At 33.8% G+C, this 17,895-nt stretch overlaps 1 protein-coding gene across 1 annotated transcript in view; it reads right to left on the reverse strand.

The window, feature by feature from the left end:
- The window catches only part of LOC127882197 (chitin synthase chs-2-like), a 56,654-nt gene that overhangs the window by 30,689 nt on the left and 8,070 nt on the right, over positions 1-17,895 (reverse strand). Inside the window, 1 exon segment of the mRNA XM_052430712.1 lies at positions 14,199-14,250. Within this exon segment, the coding sequence (XP_052286672.1) occupies positions 14,199-14,250 (52 nt within the window).

Below are 17,895 nucleotides of genomic sequence, written 5' to 3' on the forward strand. Positions count from 1 at the left end.
GATAATAAAGGGTACAAAACATTGTGTCGTCAGGTTCTTCCTTTTACTTCAGATTCAAATAATAAACATGACGTATAAAAACAACAACAAATATAACGTGACATCAAGGGCGTACTACACTAAAGCGCGGTGCGGCAAATAACGTTACGTTACATTCACAACAAAAATATTAAGCCAATACGGTTTTCTAACCAATCATTGGTAAGTTGAGATATACTGAGGGACCAGTTCACGTTGTTCAAAGTACATTATTGGCAAAGGCATCTTTGACAGAGAAACGTATCAATCTAGTACAGAAAATGATGTTGCCCTGTGATGGTATAGCCAGTGTTGTTGTTTTTGTGTTTCTAGGTTCCTCCGATGATTTTGCGAAGTACCCGTGACTATAGGTCGTATTGGTAGATATATGGCTGGCAAATCTTTAACACTATAAAAGCTTTCGCAAGGGAAAGAAGCAATGATGGTTACGTGACCATCAAATTCTAACACGCTAATATGGAATTACTTAAATGGCGCGGATGTGCATTTTGACTTAATTTTAACATTTAAATGTAATATATTGCATGATAAAGTATAACCCACATGTTAATATCTCATTGACCTTATTATTTGAACTGAGATTAATAGCCAAACAAACGCGGCTATTTACCCTCGATGATTATTTTAACTTTGTACAAATACTAATGTATTATAAATAGTCTTAATCCCTGTTAGATTACATGCCAAGTCTAATTGCTAACCGAGCTATGCGACGGTTGTGGGCGTAAATGTGGTTACACATGACAACTGTTCATGTAAATGACACAGGTGCCCCTTATTTTTAGTCGTTTTCTATGTGTACGAGTAAATGTTTGTATTTCGTGGATTGTTGTCAAAGGTTCCCATTCTTATGTTGTTGTTTGTTTTTCAGAGCCATATGTTCTGCGTGTGTAAATGTCTTATTTTGTAGTCATGTTGCATCGAAACCCTAGAGGGTTATCATATAATCGGTTGCATTATTATTTAAACCCTGAGTATGTGTGATGCTTGGTTTATGAGCTAATTCCTCATCAGTTTGAACATGAAATGAACCGACAATCGCACGTTGATAACGTAATCGATATATGTATATATTTCAATGTGTGTGCGTGTGTGTGCTTTTTTTTACGTTTAATTATTAAATCATAACACACTTGACATTTTACAATAGATTAACCCGATATTAACATTTATTCATTATTTCATTCCGCTCCAATACTTACAATTTAGATATGTGTATATGTCATCTAACTAGATTTAATTTTGTGTAAAATTATCAGGAATATCAAAATATAATCAATAACGTTTATTTAAAGTCCCCGTTCATAGCTTATATATATATCACTGAAAATCCGGTTGAAATCGGTTGAAAACAAACAATATAAGCGATTTTTTTTTTTGGGGGGGGGGGTGGTCGAGTACGGTAAAGTACGAAAACGACTCATTAATATTCATGATTCAACACGTTAATTCAAACCTAAACAAACAAAATTGCGGATACGGGCAAATTTAGCGGAGAGAAAGTAAGAACAAATGCAGATACATCTGTTACCGACGGAAATGAGTTGCAATGCTACGTTTTTTGCTAAATCTATGTATTTATCTTCCCTATGCTAATAGTGTTTAGCGAAAGCTAAATACTGATATAATTTGCATTACTCGCGACGCTGCAATGATTTTCGCCTATTGCATGTATTTATGATCATTTATATATTATTTTATCGAATCAAACCCGATTTTGACCAGGTTTTCGGTTTCAACCTCGATAAAAATATATTTCAATGAATTTATGTAAAGTTTAATTCTCGCTGTACGATATATATGCACAACAACGATCTAATCCCTCACTGGGACTTTAAGTCTGAAATCATCGTAAACTAATAAAAAATACTTAAATGTTATCAGAGGTAGCATACATCCCAAACCATATCGTATGATCTTAGTAATATTAATTAGTTCGTACGTAAACATTTATAGGTATATGGCCTCACTATTCCTAATAAATCCGAATATGCATCAGTTAAAAGATCTGAAAGGTAATTAATGATTAAGTTTGTTACAGTAAAATATCTTATAAAAACATGTGAAAAGGGGTTGTGTTTTAATGCGTGTGCGTAAAGTGTCGTCCCAGAATAGCCTGTGCAGACCACACAGGATAATCAGGGACTACAGTTTCCGCTTGTATGATATTGGTTGTTTCAAGAAAGTATCTACTTAGCAAAAATCAAGTTTAGGCAAGCACATGCATTAAGCCCCCTTTTAACAGAGCACGACCCATATGAAATATTATCACCACAACGAAGTAATAATGTTTTTATGGCAAGCAACCCACTGCCCAACAAAAAGAGGGAACAGGAAAAGAGCACACGAAGAAACACACAAAAACGTGAATTTTTCGCACCATTTTATGCATATTATCGGAGAATTTAAGCTGTTAAGGACGCGAAAACGTATCTATGGTCAAGATTTGTTCACAGCACATATGTGAGTAAATACGTCTTACATCCATACTATAACAAATCAAAATAAAATGGCTAGGCAAAAAACTAAAAAAATTACTACCTATTAACCACAACATGTCACATGCAAAGCAAAGCAACAGAGCTGTAACTTTTGTAAGAAAGACAACATGAGACAAAAACAAGCATCAACTTCATCTTTTCGTTCTTGTATTCTTCATCATGTGGTACAATGTGTAGATTGTCGTCATGTACTTCCAGGAAAAAGATTAACCATTCGTCTCCCACACATGCTTTATAAGAAAACACGAGGCAAGTTGTTGAGTATAACAGTATTTTAATGGTGACGATCGTGTACACAAATAACACATTTTAAATGAAAAGTCAGTATCTACCTGTTATGTCTTACGATTTAATCTTGACTTTTAAACATCACAATAATACATCGTAGGTAAAATTCCCTTTAACAATAATAGTATTGTTAAAAATAGCAATAGCAGTTGAATAAGTTGCTTATGTTTAAGGAAAATCGGACTAATCGATTGTAAACATTAGGCGTTATATGCAACGAACCATCGGATGTAAACCGCAAAGAATTAAATCTAAACGATATAACACGGATGCTTTCAAAAGGTTTCGAACCCGAAACTGTGTGAACATTACAATTTGCAAACCGTGGCCACGGTCGGTGATAGTTATCAATATCGAAATCTTGTTTTTGTGTTTGTTTATTATTGTGTTGATTATCGATACTGTTTTTTAGGTTTTGATGCAAAGAGACGTCTGGCCTTTGGTAAACAACGTACCAAAGCGGAGCTGTTGCATTAGGTTAGTAGAAGTTTTAGAAGTATCCGCAGCTGCATGTGTGATTGTTATTTCAGTTAAAACAGATAGGCATCATCAGTGACGAAAGAGAAAGACACACTTTATAATGTCGACGACTGGAAGCTTTTACTGTTTTTCCTTATGTGGCGCCTGTTTCAATAACTTAGTCATTTGTCACTTGCATAGAATGCAATGACACAAGGATAAGTGTTAGACTAACCCACTAGATGTGAGAAAGGGCGAAGCAGTTCATGTAGTCGTTGTTCCGATGTCCTGACCTTAACATAAACCTCATGTGATCACAAACACATTCAGGATGTTTTACGCTGTTTGTTTGACTAAAAACAAAACATCAACATAAATGAAGGAAAAGAAGCCTGTTCTAAATGCGACATGGTGACATTACTACGTCAAGCAGTCAAGCATTGGTTACAATAGCAAAAGATAAGTGACAGACAGCCAAACCAACTGCATATTGGTGTTTTTGTTTTACGCACGGTAATGAGTTTTGAAGAATCTTGATCGTTTACGCTACATTCATATGAGTGTAAGGACAGCGCTTTCGGTGCATCTTCTTCAGTTATGATTTGGTAAAATTCTAACCGAATATATTTTCGTTGTATTTTTCCTGTTATTACAAGAAAAACAATTATCCTTTTTCGTACGCATTTAGAAAAAAACATAAGGTGTAGAAAGATGAACGACATTCCTGAAGAAATAATTGCCTATACTAAACTGTTATCAACAAAGTGACACAACTCCAGCCGCATGTTTTTTTTATAAAATTAACACAAAAGACACCATTAGAACAACTCGTAATGTTATTTGAAATGACGCTAGCAACTTCAGACGAAAATCGCCTGAATGCTCATTTAGCAATCCTATTGCTGAGACTAGTTTCTTAATGCTGGCGTGTGCTTAGTAAAATATTGTCTCTCTATTGTTGTTCGTATGCATGTACATGTATTAATATACATATATAACTGTATATATTAATGATGTAAATACGTGTTGTAAATGTGTTATGCTCTCCATGAATGGAGGAAATATAGAATCTATCTATCTATCTATCTATTATAGGAATACTCTTTGTCCGTCCATCCGTCCGCAAGTATGCCAGTCTATCAATCTGTCCGTAAAACTCGTGTCCGTTTCATATTGTCCCTTGACAAATTGTCATGAACAATACTTCAATGCAACGATGTGCAAAAGGTATGAACCAATAATGCATGCATAATCACAGACAATAACAGTGCGACTAACTATATAAAACGCACGACCATGACAAATTGTGAATGCAGTGAAACCCGTTAAACCGAAATATCATATAAAGCGACGTGACGTACGTATAATGTCAAACCAAAATATCATGTAAAGCGACGTGACATTAAGAATTAAGATTAAGATTAAGAAATACATCAGATGAAATTACATAATATGCAATTTATATAATACATTTCTTATTTTCAAGAAGGTCTTCTAACAAGATACAATATACAACAAATACATCATATTTCATCTTGAGCAATAAGAACAAAACATAAAGAATCATATATGCATGCACATATAATGATATATATTATAATTAAAAACAAATGACAGACATAAAACTACAATAACCATTTATGCAAGAACAGTATTTAAACATTAAACTAATGTTATTTACTAAAACAACATGAAGCATGTTCAGTTTATTTCATAAAGTGCGGAAGAAAGATAAGCTTTTAATTTTTTCTTAATTGTAATTAAATTGTTTGTTTGACGTATAGATTAGGGGTAACGAATTCCAAATGGTTTTGCTAGAAAATTCAAACGATTGTTTGAAATAGTTTGTTTGGGGTATTCGCACTATCTTTAAATCCCCCTTTTCGCAAGATCGCAAGTTATAGTGATTATTTTGTGAAGGTGTCAAAAGGTCACGTGTGTATGTTGGGGTTTGATTGTGAAATGCTTTAAATACAATAACTGACGTGAAATAGTGATTACGCTGTTCGAAAGTCAACCATTTTAGATCTTTAAATAGTGTTTTTGAATTAGTGTTGTACTTTTTATTTAAAATATGTGCACCACAACGCTTTTGTATTTTGACTATTCTATTAATTTCCGTTTTGGCCGCTGAACTCCAGGTAACGCATGCGTAGTCGGATATAGGTGAGATATAACCATTATAGAAGAGCTTACGCATTTCAAGGGTTAAATATGGTTTTATTTTTTGCAAAAGAAACATTCGTGATGACATTTTTGAACAAACGCTGTTAATGTGTAGTTTCCAAGATAGAGTATTGTCAATATAAAGGCCAAGAAGTTTTTGACAATTTACTGTTTTGATCACCGTATCTGAAATTTTAAGTTTTAGATCTGTTATGTTTTGAGCTTTCCGTTTTGACCCTAATACCATACAAGTAGTTTTAGTGGATTAATAATCATGTTATTAGTTTGGCACCAATCATTTACAATCGAAAGATTTGTTTGTAGCTTATTTTGAAGTGTTTGAATATTGTTCCCACAGAGTGCAATGTTGTATCATCAGCATACATTGCAGAATCACATGTTAGATCATTAACGTAAATAAGAAATAGAAGAGGTCCTAAAATAGACCCTTGGAGAACACCAGCGATGATGCTTTTACAAGTAGAGGTAGTGTTTTCTGCTTTGATAAACTGAAATCGATTGCGGAGATATGAAGAAAATAGGTCGCATGACCTATCATTAAAAAGATAAAGTTTGTTATTTGTGTAAAAGAACCCTATGGTCCACAAGATCAAATGCTTTTTTAAAATCCAAGAAAATTGTACCTACCAGATTTCCTTTATCAATTTGTTTAAGCCATGAATCAACTATATTAATCAATGCTGTTTGACAAATTGACATGACGTCTGATGTCAAACCAAAACATCATGTAAAGCGACGTAACGTCCGATGTCAAACCAAAATATAATGTAAAGCAACGTGACGTCTGATGTCAAACCAAAATATCATTTAAAGCGACGTGACGTCTGATGTCAAACCAAAATATCATGTAAAGCGACGTGACGTCTGGTGTCAAACCAAAATATCCTGTAAAGCGACATGACGTCTGATGTCAAACCAAAATATCATGTACAGAAACGTGACGTCTGATGTCAAACCAAAATATCATGTTAAGCGACGTGACGTCTTATGTCAAACTAAAATATCATGTAAAGCGACATGACGTCTGATGTCAAACCAAAATATCATGTTACGCGACGTGACGTCTGATGTCAAACCAAAATATCATGTAAAGCGACGTGACGTCTGATGTCAAACCAAAATATCATGAAAAGCGACGTAACGTCCGATGTCAAACCGAAATATCATGTAAAGCGACATAACGTTCGATGTAAAACCAAAATATCATGTTAGGCGACGTGACGTCTGATGTCAAACCAAAATATCATGTAAAGCGACGTGACATCTGATGTCAAACCAAAATATCATGTAAAGCGACGTAACGTCCGATGTCAAACCGAAATATCATGTACAGAAACGTGACGTCTGATGTCAAACCAAAATATCATGTAAAGCGACGTAATGTCTGATATCAAACCAAAATATCATGTTCAGAAACGTGACGTCTGATGTCAAACCAAAATATCATGTAAAGCGACGTGACGTCTGCTGTCAAACCAAAATATCATGTAAGGCGACATGACGTCTGATGTCAAACCAAAATATCATGTAAAGCAACGTTACGTCTGATGTCAAACCGAAATATCATGTAAAGCGACATGACGTCTGATGTCAAACCAAAATATCATGTAAAGCGACGTAATGTCTGATTTCAAACCAAAATATCATGTACAGAAACGTGACTTCTGATGTCAAACCAAAATATCATGTAAAGCGACGTGATGTCTTATGTCAAACCAAAATATCCTGTGAAGCGACGTGACGTCTGATGTCAAACCAAAATATCATGTACAGAAACTTGACGTCTGATGTCAAACCAAAATATCCTGTTAAGCGACATGACGTCTAATGTGAAACCAAAATATCATGTTCAGCGACGTGACGTCTGGTGTCAAACCAAAATATCCTGTAAAGCGACAAGACGTCTTATGTATAACCAAAATCTCATGTAAAGCGACGTGATGTCTGATGTCAACCCAAAATATCCTATAAAGCGACGTGACGTCTGATGTCAAACCAAAATATCATGTAAAGCAACGTGACGTCTGATGTCAAACCAAAATATCATGTACAGAAACGTGACGTCTGCTGTCACATGCGCTCAACGCCAACACCTATTTTTAATTTCAGTTTATAATAAATCAGTTTAGATAACGCGTATATAAATGTTATCGACATTATGCTCGAGTATGTCTAACTTATAAACAATTAAACACTTAAGACTATCGATCTTCGACGAGAATGGACCCTGGGTTTATCAATTGACATGACGCCTTATCTATGATCGCTCCGCCCACTTAATCACGTGGCTCAGCGGGTAGCAAACCTAGACAAGCTAACACCAAAATGGCTTCATTGCCTATATACTGCATGTAGATTAACGCGATATTCCGGATTATTTTTATGGACTTTTTGACACCATATGACACTTGTTTCAGGTATTTGTGTCATTTAGTTATTCTGCGGATGCAAAAAATATACGTTTATAGAGAACATCAGCTAATTATAACGGGTTTTTCGGTACATGAATAACGCTCTCAAACGCTTGCGCGCTGACCGAAATCGAACCTGTTATTACGTGTGATGTTGGTATTAGCAATAAATTAACACTTCTTCAACGGCATTTACCCATGTTATTTACGAAACATTTTCACTCGTGTATTTGACACGAAATAGCGCTTTAAACTGGGATTTCGGTGAAGTTTTACACGCTTTCTGACACCGAGTGTACCAAAAATCCCACATGTTATTACGTATAAAAGTGATATTAATAATATTAAACATTGCGCTTACGGGACATTTATCTATCACTATAATTGAAAGTGCAAGACAGCACAATAAGTTTGGTCATTGTCATATATAAAGTAGCGCTGTATGAAGGGGAATTCAGTAAAGCTACCTGTATCAGACGCTGGCGCAGGTACCGACTTCTCCCAAGTTCGGCATTTATTGGTTATATCAGTAATAATAAATCTTATTATGTGGCATTTATCGATTCGATTCTATTAAAATAGAAACATATAATCGTTTTCACTTGTGTCTGACACACACAAAACTCGATTTATAACGGGGATTTCGTTAAGTTACGCAAAGTTGGTACCAATCTTCTCTATTATTCTACAAGCACACGTGATATAATTCATACTTAATAATGCGTAGTTATTTATAACATAACATTTCCAGTTTTTTAAATAAATAAATGCTCCATAAGGGTGATCTCGGTAATTCTACACATTGAAGCTTCCACTTGCTCTTGTCAAGACCGCATTTCCGCGTTTGAAATGGTATATATTTAATTAATCTAACTTATGGATACCGAATGTCAGAGTTACATAAAACCTATTCACACCGTTTTTGCCTCATTTCATATCCGCTTATTTTTCGAACAAATCAAACGAAACTCGTTGAAAAAATGAGAACTAGGCATTAGATCTCAAAGGTGGATTAAAAGCGTTCATTGGTGACATCACATGTCTGCACATGTGTAGATACCGTTATTAATATAATATATCACGTGTCACCTTCTTATAAAATGTATAATGGCAATAAAGTGCATAACTATCAGAGTAATAAAACACAGCACAAATTAGGCTTCATGCTGGGTTTTATTTCTCTTTGAGTAATGCAGATGAACCTCGCTTCTGTATATTAATGACCTAGTAACTGATAAAACTATATTTTTTTTAAACGTGAAATCTTCTGTGATAATCAGATCGATAACATAAACTATTAAATCTGCTAGTATATCCGATAAAAAATATATTATAATTGTCTTTGACAGTGTTGACGTTCAGTTGTTCGTGGTGACGACCGCATGCATTTATACATCTCTTGCACTTCTCAAGATCTCTTTTCGGCTTTGGAAACGATATAAATTAAATGCCACCAACTAATCTTTCAGGATATCGATTGTCCGAGTTGCATAGTCCCCATCGACAACGTTTAACCATTTTTAATCTACTTTTTTAAGAGGAAAACAAAAGAAACTCGCTAAAGTAAAAGTGTACCTATACATAGCTTGTCTAGAAAATGGCGGACAGTTCGTTGCTAACTAACGCGCCCGATTAATCGATCGATGATTGGTAGATCAGTTCTTAGATAAGAACTTGATTGACAGGCGGCGTCATGTCAATTTTAAAAAGCTACATTTGGATTGTAATTTCAAGGTCTGTGATTGTAACTCAAGAGACCACTGACATGCAAACTGTTATGCAAAAATAAACCCCAGCTGTGGCAATATGACATATATCTTAGAATCAGCACGAGATCCTTTATTTGTGACCGATGACTAATTGAAAAATATACACAGCATACAACAAATAAAGGATGTCAAATGTATAAATTGGGTTCGTATTTATATATATAAATATTATTTGAAAATAAACAGTTCAACATAATATATTTTATATCCAGATATACTTTACTAAGAGTAGCTTAATGCACAAATTTACTTTGATTTTCCTCACTGTCTATAGAAGCAGAAGAGAGTGACTATGCATGAATTCATACATCGAAACAAATGCCTTTCAAACACTGACCATACCATAATTAGGAGGTATATGAAAATGGTAAATATATGCACTGAATCAAAAGTGCCTTCTGATAAAATGCTAGGAACACATAAATCAAAAGAGTAAATATAGTAAAAGGTTCTATGGAATTTCTTTAAAATAGAAAAATGCAATTTTAGAAAAGTATTTGGGTTCACTAACGAAAAAAATGTGTCCAATAATTCATTCTTTCAGGAATAGACAAAAACCTGTGTTAAAAGGGTACGCCGAATAAAACACGATTGCAAACAATGCGATAGCTAATTCCGGAATCGCTATCGGAAAACGTATGCAATTCACGCCTCACAACAATTACAATGAAACTAATCATAGATAATAAACGACGTGTATGTATGTAAACCTGTGAACGCAGACCCGTTTTTAGCCCATATTGCAAATAAAGCGTTCAAATGTTTGGCGCTGAAGGCGGGGGTGTAAACAGCACTTACTTTCTGTGTTAGTAATGCGGAATGTATCCTTTTTTAAAGGTTTTCAGTCATAAACATTTTTGGGGGCATTATTCTAGTAGCAAACATATTTTCTGTGTCCGAGAATGTGCTTCTGTAAAATAATTTTAATAACAAATTTTCGTGTTTTAGTAATGTTGAATTCGTGCTAATGTATACAAGACATGTATGCGTGCATAAAGTTCAGTTTATTCTCTAGCGTATAAAAAGTTATCAATTTATTTTGTTTTTATAATACACATTACACACTTAACATAATAAACATGGAAAACCCGAATTATCGATTGGAGTTTTGTCGAGGCAGTGCAGATAATGTGTTTTAATTAGAATTATAATAAAGTGGGTATACACGATTTTGTCAAATATATATGCATTTATATAAATGCGTAAAAAACTTATAATACATATATTTCAATATAAATTAAAATAAAAGTTAAGACGAACATGGGTCGAAGAATGCGAAATAAGCCAGATATTTAATTCCGAAATAGAAAATGTCTGTACAGTCGAATTTGCCAGCATGTATATCGTGCATGTACGATGTGAATCTAAAGTGCATATTCGTCCATACGACACAAACACACAATTTTGTTTCAAGGATCATTTTAATTTCCTACATCGATATCTAGTCCTACGACACACGAACACCAACTCCGATCCTAATGAAAAGACGAATGCTTCAGATATTGTAGGAAAATATGTACGAAGTATCTTCGTCACAATCGGCTCGAGGCGCTAATTTGTCTTTGCTGCATTTTATGAAATTCGTCTTCAATGTATAATTGTTCTTGCCTATTTTGTGTTATTGTTACATATTTGTATCAATTTATTACAATTTAACACATATAAAAATCTTGCATACACACTTTAAGCTGCGAATGGGTTGTAGGGTTTACGTTTTTGCGACAATATTGCGCATATTGTCAACTGGTGGCTATAAGGGATTGCCTGTTTCTGTAGGCGTAATTATGATTGAAAAATACTATAATACTAACGCTATTTACAATGAGTTTATGAATGGAAGTGTTGACTGGCATAAAAGCATTTGATACTTTATTTATCTGAGAAAGGCTTCTTTGAATCACTTTCCATCTAAGATTTAAAACACATTTTTTCTCATAGCAGTTAGGATTATATACAAAATAGATTAAAAAAAGTTATTAAAAAAACAAAAACACGCATGAATCCAATTATGATAAATGAATATATAAGTAAATAAAAAGTAATCTATTAAAATAACAGCAACTTAAAAACTAGTTATTTAAGTTTGTTTTGCTTTGTTAAATAAATCACTCATAAAGAAGGTTTGTGAATGAATCAATCGTCCAATGTAAGGCGTGAACGTATTGTGCATGTCATATCGATATTTACCACAACAAAAAGATAAATACCCTTAAACTATTCAAGTTGTGCTCATTGCAAGGTACGCCCAACACTCATTTTAAACCAAATTAAAGTACACGCACGATATCGCGCTTTTTGTTTACAAATTTACCCACTCTACGCCCTGCGTTAAGTGAGATAAGCACATGCTCATAGTTTGAGGCCTACCCGATGTATTCAAATTGACATGCCTGTGACGACAAAAGTAATCTTTTAGTCAAAGAGAGGCTACTCTGAGGAGACTTGTATTTAAATTCAAATATTCAGATATGGGTGTTTCGGGCTGTAAGTGATTGACTGATGATTGTTTTGACAAAACTGATGATTATTGGTAAACAGTTGTTGTTGTTTTTTATTTGTTTGGAAACATTTTGTTTAAAATATTCGTTTATGTTACACACAGTCAATTATTATCTAGCAAATAATGCTATGGTCCACAACAATACAATTAACAGGGGATCAATTACGACAACTAAAAAGATATGAGCAGAAGGCAATGCCATAAAGCTGGCATGTCGTACAGCTGCCTTAAATATAAAATTATAACTCGAGTAACGCTTTGAACACTATAAGACACTAACTGTATTTGTCAGTTAACGTTTTCAGTAAGTGTAATGTGGCATTTCTTCGTGTCAATATGAACATATGCCTTTTTATAAGAAGTTTGAAAAATGCATTATTTATGAGATGTGTGACAAATCGCGAGGTTATCATACATCATGTACCTACATGTTTTTAAAACATATTTAACATATATCTACATTTGTTTCTACGATAGGCCTACCCCGTGATACGAATAGTCTTCTAATAAAATGCACAAATATAAACAAATATATACACAAAATGCAAAACAACCACCGCAATACAATGCAATATGAATTTAAACACAGATTTAAAGTTGTCATGAAACATGAATTTTACAATAAAGCGACATAATCTGTGGATTAAAAAAGCATGAGAATCAAGAATGCGAAAGGTAGGCGAGAGTGGCCTTCCTATGAGAGAAAATAAGTTTTTCCATTGATGATTGAGGTAAACATACCACATTGCAAAAAAGGTCTTTGAAATATACCAGAAATTTGTATTACACAAGTTTGAGCATATGCTGTTGGATATGAATAAATAGAAGAAATGTAATAACATGTTTTACAGTAAATTGTACCTTTTATAAATGCACTGACGAAGGAAACTAGTCAGAAAGGGTATGACGATACAAACTTTAGATCGGTAATTTAGATCCAGCAAAACAGGATTCGCCTATACGGACAGATGTAATACAATGATGTATTAGAAAGAACCACAAAGTTGCAGTATGATAATTTATTGATTTCGCTTGAAATTTTGTGTCAATGTTAACAATTCGATTTCCACTGCTATACATAGAACGCATCCGACAGCTTGTGAAGTTGATGTGTAAACCCTTAGTTTGATGTGTAAACCCTTAGTTTGATGTGTAAACCCTTAGTTTGATGTGTAAACCCTTAGTTTGATGTGTTAACCCCTAGTTTGATGTATAAACCCTTAGTTTGATGTGTAAACCCGTAGTTTGATGTGTAAACCCTTAGTTTGTTTGTAAACCCTTAGTTTGATGTGTAAACCCTTAGTTTGATGTGTAAACCCTTAGTTTGATGTGTAAACCCCTAGTTTCATGTGTAACCCTTAGTTTGATGTGTAAACCCTTAGTTTGATGTGTAAACCCTTAGTTTGATGTGTAAACCCGTAGTTTGATGTGTAAACCCTTAGTTTGATGTGTAAACCCTTAGTTTGATGTGTAAATCTTTAGTTTGATGTGTAAACCCTTAGTTTGATGTTATCAACAATATACTAATCTTTGACATGGTTTATAGATTTCTACAGTGTTCTCGTCAAGTGTGAGGTTGAGCCCGTTAAAACCGATTAAAAACCCCAATAGCTTTGCATTGACCTTTTCAAGGTGGTCACCACAGCTTTATTCTTCTAAGTGTGCATGTTGTTTCGTTTTTTGCTGTTTCGTTATGTTTTGACGATTGGTCACTTGCCTCAAATCAAGGACCAACTTTTTTTTAATGAGAATGCAATACTGTTGCGGCAGCTAGAGTTTCACTCCTTTATATTGATACTTGCATCCTCTGTATAAGTCCCTTACCGGTTTCATTTTATGTTGCAATGTGAAGGTAATGTACATTCGTCATCGGATATGAACTTCACTGGTGGGGGAATTATATTCAGATTGTCAAACTGTTGAAGCCTTGCTCCTTTAGGAACAACAACACCTTTCACAAGATACAGATGTGTTTTTCTAGCATCTTAGCTTTATAACTGCAATACATTTGCTTTATGCGGTTGCGTAATAAACGTAGACTTACCGCTTTCCGGTTCATCTCATTGACCTTGTACACGACGCTGAACGAGCCGAACCTTAAACACAATACAAAACATTAACGATGACAACACGTTATAGACCTTACGGTTATTTGCTTGAATTAACGTATCATATCACTGTAAGACGACGCGTATTGGTTAAATTGACCGACCATAATAGACAAACCATTCGGACATAATTGGATCTGACTTAAAAATTTGAAATGATTACTTTCAAACGAGTCATTTAAATATTTGTAAGTTTGCGCTGGTATGTTTTAACAATATATGACATAAATTAAGTTTGTATTAGCATTAATATTGTAACGTTTTAATGGCTTCTATACAGGGGTGGCGAAATCAAATTTCCGAGTTGCCCGAGTCGTACATTTGCTTGTCTGGGCAACTGATTTTTTTCAATTAAGTTGTCGGGCCCAGGTATACAAAAAAATACATTGTATTAAATCCGTACCGGTAATTAAGTTTTACAAAACCGGATGTTGACATGCAATTACATTGTCAGTGCTATTTGCGGAGCAATCAAGCTAAAATACGGGCACTCTCCTGCGCAGTGATCTCCCTTATTCTGTAAGAGACCAGGAGGCATGCCGCATTTTAAACATTCGGCCCGACTGTAAGACAGTGTGCAGACTGGTTTCTTTATTTTTACAATCAGACGGAAATAAAAAGTATCAAAGTAAGATAATCAAAACACGGTCTACCTTGTTATTTAAGACGACTTTAATGGTAAAAATGGAACATTTAGTTTTTTTTAAACTTCAACAACGGAGCAGAAACCCGAAGCTTTGAGCAGTCCACCTCCCAAAAAAACTAAGAAAGATTATGATAAAAAATATGATCTAAGTAAACGCACCAGAACTATTCAAGAAACTTGGCTCACAGATTTTCAATGGTTACCAGTTGATGATAATCAAATTGCTACCAGTAGCGGCGCAGAGCCTCAGTCTGATGAGGTCGACATATTTGACTAGTTTAATTTGTTAAGATAACGATGTACTTATGTTCAATACATGTTTTAATAACACTAGCTTTGCAAGATTAAACGTTTTAGAAAGTCTTTATATTGTTTATAATATACTGCTATAATGAATGTACTATTGAAATACAACTATAAACAAAACTAGCAAATCATTCTCATTTTGGTATATTCCACATTGTTTTACATTAATCAATAAATGCGTTTATAATTTATATAAACATTAACGGACAAGTGTAGTTCAGCAACGGACAAGTTAAATTTCCTAAATGGTTGTCCGTGGACAAGTATAGTTTTTTGAGATTTCGCCGCCCCTGCTATAAATGACCAAATGACGCTTACAGCATATTGTGTTTTAAGCTATGTTAAGGGTAGATAAAACAAGAAAACACCACATAGAGTATGATAAATTCGATAGTTCAAGCAATAACACCGCTATATAATATATAAGTATATACGTGTATTGAAGTGTTTATACGGTTTGAATGTCTATGAAGACATGTTATTGTTCGAGCAATAGCACATATCAAAAACAGAACATAAATTCAACTTGTACATGGTGAATGGAACTGTTGAAAGAACCATGTAATACAATAATTGATATTGTCCGAGGAAGCAGTCTGAAGTGAAAAACACTTTTCGCAGGCATCAAAATTGTTTCTAAATAAATGTTTCACCAATATTTTGCCCTTAAACAGGTATATATGTGGTTCTGGCCTAGTATGCTTTTTCGCAAATATATTTGTGTATTACTTACCACAAAGACCTATAGGTTACATTCTATGTATTCTATAGGTCTTTGCTTACCAAAACTTAAACCACGTCATTTATTAATGTGACTAAAATTTCTCGTCAAGCATTTTTCGCTAGCGCATGTGGCAGTTTATGACACATTTTTTATCATTTGTGAAAGTCAAAGAAATTGTTAATTGTCATATAATATGGCTGTGTCTCACGGAATTACTCATGTGGCATCGTGATAAATGACCGTGTTTACTTGTGTGCATAGTTGCACATTTCCAGCTACCAAGTTCCGTTTCATCTTATTTGTTTAACGCTTAAACCAATTCAACGTGTGCTTATTTAGACTCTAATGACACTAACATAGCAGTGAAACTAGAATAAGCGTATTAGAAAGTAGGTTGTCTACATCTTGCTTCGTATGAGAAATGCTGATGGTGAAAGGTAAGCCATGGTAACCAAGCAATTTCCGACGCGCCAATACGGGTATTTACGTCCTTAGTTATTTTTCTGCAACTCCTTTACGAGTTGTTGCGGTTGTTTTTTCCCCACAGATGTAAATACAATGCGGCTTTAACCCTTAAGAACTGTATATTTGTGTTTTAATTAACAGTTTTGTGGTTGACAGTTGTTTTGATGCGACGATGATTTGCTAATGTAGAGAACAGCCGTCGCCCACTGTGTGACGTCATTTCGCCTTTGTAATCGGTTAAGAAGTGTGAACAGTATCACATATATATATTTATGAATTGCTACTGCTACTGCTACTGCAACTGCTACTGCTAGTGTTACTGTTACTGCTACTGCTACTACTACTACTACTACTACTACTACTACTACTACTACTATTATTATTATTATTAATAATAATATTATTATTATTATTATTATTATTATTATTATTATTATATTATTATTATTATTATTATTATTATTATTATTATTATTATTATTATTATTATTATTATTATAAGCAATAATAATGATATTGTTATTATTATTAGGAATAGTAGTAATATTAGTATTTTTATTGTTCGTATTACTGTTATTAACACGAGGTCCGTTATTTATGGCCAGTGGCCGATTGTTTAAACATTAACACAAATTACTTATGCATTATACAGTCATATTCATTATACTTTACATTGTACATGTGATATTAACTTCACAGACTAGCAAACTTTTTCGTTTTTAATACAAATTATCTTAAACGTATTATGTGTTTAGCATTTATAACAGTAATTAACAAGGTTATCATGGTACCATTATTTGATCTAGTTTCACTAATAACCGTATTATAGGAATGTTTAAAACGTCTTTTGTCTGAGCAAAATATTGTGGTATATATTAGTTCCAATTTACGAACTTAGTAATGCAAAGCACCTGTATTAGTCATCAAAAGTACATTAAAACTTCTATTAACAATATAAGATAATGTGTATATTAAACCTGGTTTTTATACGATATTGTCCTGATAAGTTGTGGTCCGCAACGTAAGGATACATAGTATTTAGGGAAACAACGTATCTATGTTGACGTTTTTCGCACTTCGAAGCTACAAGAAAATTCAAGTTTTGTTCACAAATTGAGCCTGTTAAAACAGACTGTGTATATGATTTGTTGAAAGAATATCGTATATAAACCTGTATTATTTATTTGAGCATATTAGTTTTGCCACATACAGTTCATACAATATCAAACTCGCCTGGGCTAATATGGAATCATACATATGAATGAATATGTAGTCCAATAACAATGAGATTACCGTAAGTAATTATTTAATATCGGAATTTTCGTTTTGCCTATGCAAGTAAACCATTGCCTTTTTAATAATAACGCAATAAGTTTATTGCATATACAGTGTCGACTCGATAACTAACACAATCATCTGAAATTACTGACTTGTTTTCCTAGCCTGGATAACAAAATTTAATAAATTAATAAACCATGTCATAACAAAAACT

The sequence above is a fragment of the Dreissena polymorpha genome, chromosome 5 (genome assembly GCF_020536995.1).
Source record: "Dreissena polymorpha isolate Duluth1 chromosome 5, UMN_Dpol_1.0, whole genome shotgun sequence".
Taxonomy (NCBI): domain Eukaryota; kingdom Metazoa; phylum Mollusca; class Bivalvia; order Myida; family Dreissenidae; genus Dreissena; species Dreissena polymorpha.